At 33.4% G+C, this 3,914-nt stretch overlaps 1 protein-coding gene across 1 annotated transcript in view; it reads right to left on the bottom strand.

The window, feature by feature from the left end:
* Positions 1-818: 818 nt before the first annotated feature.
* LOC106463397 (RING finger protein 150-like) overlaps positions 819-3,914 on the bottom strand; it is a gene marked incomplete at its 3' end in the record, with an annotated part of 22,621 nt that continues 19,525 nt past the window's right edge. Inside the window, exon 2 of the mRNA XM_013923419.2 lies at positions 819-1,072. Coding sequence (XP_013778873.1) covers positions 819-1,072 — 254 coding nt within the window. The remainder of the gene's footprint in view (positions 1,073-3,914) is intronic.

Here is a 3,914-nt window from a genome sequence, read left to right as displayed (position 1 = left end):
GTTTAATGTAAGTGGCCATTGTTCGGGACGAACAATACTAAGGTAGGAGCAGTGTTACGACAGCGGAAGTCACGTGACGCTGTTAGGGCGTTTGGCGATGATAGCGAGCGTGAAATTTCTCGAATGATCATGAATGATCGGGGATGCCCGAGTATATTCTAGACGCCCCTTTCTTTAGTACATAAGCCTGGCAGAGGAAGCCAGCGGGCAGATAGATAATTGAGTCAAGTGAACAGTAGGCACCGTAAGTAAAGTGTGTGAATCACTGTGATTTATAGCGTGTGTTATAAAAGTTGTTACGAGGTACGTACTCACTGTGAAATTGTGTATTAAAAGGTTGTATCGAGGAAGAATAAACCGGGTTAATCAAGAAAAGACTTGTATCGCTGAAGTTTCTCGGAAGGAATTTATACCGGAAATTAACATACAAGCAGATACGCAACAGTATACAATTTTGGTTATACCAGTCAAGAACTTGGCAAACGTATAGAACTTGCATATCAAAATTTGACGTTATATATATGTACACATATATTTTATTCATTACCTAGATTCGACAAATATATAGACAATTACTACTCTTTGTACAATTGATTTCAAATCAATAACACACATTAACACTTGGTGAACAGTTACATCAGAACTGTTTTTTTATGAATTCTAATAAAGTTACCGTTGTTTTAATTTATAATAAATTCATGTTTTGTAAAAAAAAAAGTAACTATTGAAAGTATTAACACTGAAAATATCATTATATTTGTAAGTATGACATTACGATGTTTATAACTTGATAAAAGTATGAAGCAAACAGAACTCACAGCTAAGATATCTTTAGCATGAATGTAACGGAAACGCTGGACATAATAGAAAACAAGCCAAGCCAAAGATATGATCATCAAGATGATAAAGGAGATTGAAACAAAAAGGACCGAAGTGCGGTTGATATTTGCATATCTGAAGGTATTAGGTGTTCCCACACTGATGTGTATGTCAACCCTAGTGCCATTGTCAACTAAGGCAGCAATTTTCTCGCCTTCTTCTTCACTTATAAAGACTGCAACTAGGTCAAAAACTGTAAATATAGGTAAATCACAAGTCAAGCTATATAAAAGAAATAATGAATAATGTATCAAATAAGTAATTATTTCTTTCTTATACATATTGGTTTAATTTATAGCGTAAAACACAGTAATTATTATATACCTTCTATTATTAAAATTTCTATTCAATAATCACGCATTCTGGGGTATATTCAAGTTTGGCCTTTCAAACAAGTTTAAGCCAAATAGGAGTAACACAAATCGTTACTTTATATTCCTAAGCATAAGATTGTTTAATGTTATTTTAAAAGCAATATAATAATTTATTTTCCGTCTCAAAGACTGCAACATAGATCGTACTAAAGTCTAGTCAATGTAGCCTGGACGCGCAGAAAGATATAATAGGCCTATTCTATTACTTTCACAATGTCGCTTGGACGCGCAGAAAGTCGTAATAGGTGAACTTGTTTCACTAAAAATATCAAGGTTTAGTTAATTACTTACCCATTACTCTACCATTTTGGTAATATTTTTAATTTCACAGAACAGAAGTTTAACGCTTAATTTTGTACACATTAAATCATATTTCTTAGTTTACTATTGGCGCAGCATTTGTATAAAAATATAAATACATATTTTATTTAAGACAAAGAATCTCTACGTGTTAGATTTACTTGCAGTGCCGCTATCGATTTCACCTATTTGGATTACCAAAGGTCTAACTGACAACATATTTCGGATAAATTAAATCAGTTTGGCAGTAAATTAAAACACGCCCTCTGATGTATATATCTTTTTCAATTTCGGATGCGACAGTGGCGCTTCATACCAGCAGTGATATACCTATTCTGTGATCTTGTACACTTGTTTCAAGGTTATCCTAAGCTAGACACTTGCACACGTACACGTCTGAAAACGCAGGTCTAAACTAAAAAATTCCCAACATATGTTGTGAATCTTACAGAGCAAAATCGATCATACAGTTTAGTTTGCTTTTACATGTATAGGTTACAACCAAATTAAAACTACGAAAAACAAACAAAGGTGTAACGTCTTGTGGTATACGGATAAATTGTTTTTAACAGTTTGTTTTATTTTATTTTTACATAATACCGTAATTTATTGATTGCTTATTGAAAACGAAGTTGATGAACCATTATAACTCCCCTCTCCCATTTCAATACAACAGTAGAAAATAGGCCAATAACCTGCCTGTACAAAACCCTTAAAAATAATTTGCCTTGAAATATGGCATCACTATTAAACAGTGCATAAAGACTACAGCCGATCGAGTTATAACATGAAATGAAAAAGTCAGGGTTCAATAGATATCTATACACCGTAGTAGAATATATCATTGTTCAGACGATTTACGTTCAATCACAAAGATGCATGGTAGAAAAACCGAATCTAACATCCGTTTTCGTCTTACATCCTTCGCAATCTCTTATTCAGAATCTTACGCAATAACACATATAAATCAAAAATGTTGACGCTGTAATAATACATACATGTCTTAATATTACAACTGCTACATATCCCACGTAATTTACAAATGATGTGGAAAGTAGTGAACACTTGCTAGTGTTTACTTTGCTGACTTATACACAGAATTACCAATTTTTGTTGGGATGGGAGAAAAGCCAAAATAATTTACTCTGTTATTAGTTATGCGTGACAATTACAGAAACATAACATGAGCTACATTTTTAATCAGATCTAGCCACCAAATATAATTTATACATAGTTTCGTTATATTAGATATGTTTGTGATAATTACAGAAACATACAAGTAACATGACCTGCGTTTTTAATCAGATTCTAGTCATCGAATTCAGTTTATAGTATCATTTAAGTGGATGAAAATTGTGACCCCTGAACGGAATGCCAGTCTATTCCATAACTAACACCTGGTGTCCATCATACAGCTGGATAGACTGGAACAAGTTGGACAGTGTCTTACCCAAGGACACAAAAGCATGACGCAGGTCAACCTTGAACTCGTACCCATCAGAGTACGATTAGAGTAGTAATAATTTCAGAAGTACTAGTAACACGACCTGTGTTTTGAATCAGATTCAAGCCATCGAATTCAGTTTATAATTGCACTTGCTTAGCCGCTTAAAGTTTGTCATGAGTCGTTATTTTCTATTTTGCAGATACCCATACACACAAACACACACATGCGCTGAATCCTAGCACAAGCCGCATCATTTAGTAGCAGGACGTTTTAAAAATCCAATAACTTTAATGTACCCAAATCTCATATTAAAAGCGCTTGTAAAGTGTGGAAGAGGTTGATGTAAGATTAAGCAAATTCTAATAATTTATAAATATAGGAGTACTCACGCATATCTATTACAAAAATTATTGTGAGTGACTTGCATTAATTGCAAGCCAATTTCAGTAATATAAAAACTAAAAAGGATCACCTGAACCAATAGAGAATCCCTAGTCCAATAGAGGTATTATATATTCAATAAAATCAGCATGCAACTAAATCATCTATAATTTTGTTCAATTTACATAAAACCCCAAATCCTTTTAGCTAAAAACGGAATGATTAAGTGGGCGTTTTCTCATGGAAACTGTCATTTGCAAATTCTGGTGTGAAGACCTCTTGTCATCAAACGACATTTCATAACATTCACAGGAACAACTTAGCAAGTTATTTGATGTAGAGTCATCAGCAGAATGGAGGATTGTTGTCCACGACTTAGATGTGGAGAAGTGTCATCAAAAATCATTCAACAGACTGAGAAGTTCACAATAGCAGATAATCTCTATAGGGTTTCTAACGAATTTGTTATGTATTTATTTTAATATGAACGTTGTTTAGATTAAGTTTATATTTAAAAACACGCATAACTTGTA

Source organism: Limulus polyphemus, unplaced genomic scaffold (assembly GCF_000517525.1).
Source record: "Limulus polyphemus unplaced genomic scaffold, Limulus_polyphemus-2.1.2 Scaffold1396, whole genome shotgun sequence".
Lineage (NCBI taxonomy): Eukaryota > Metazoa > Arthropoda > Merostomata > Xiphosura > Limulidae > Limulus > Limulus polyphemus.
Note: the sequence above shows the minus strand (reverse complement) of the source record. Positions and strands in the feature narration are given on the sequence as shown.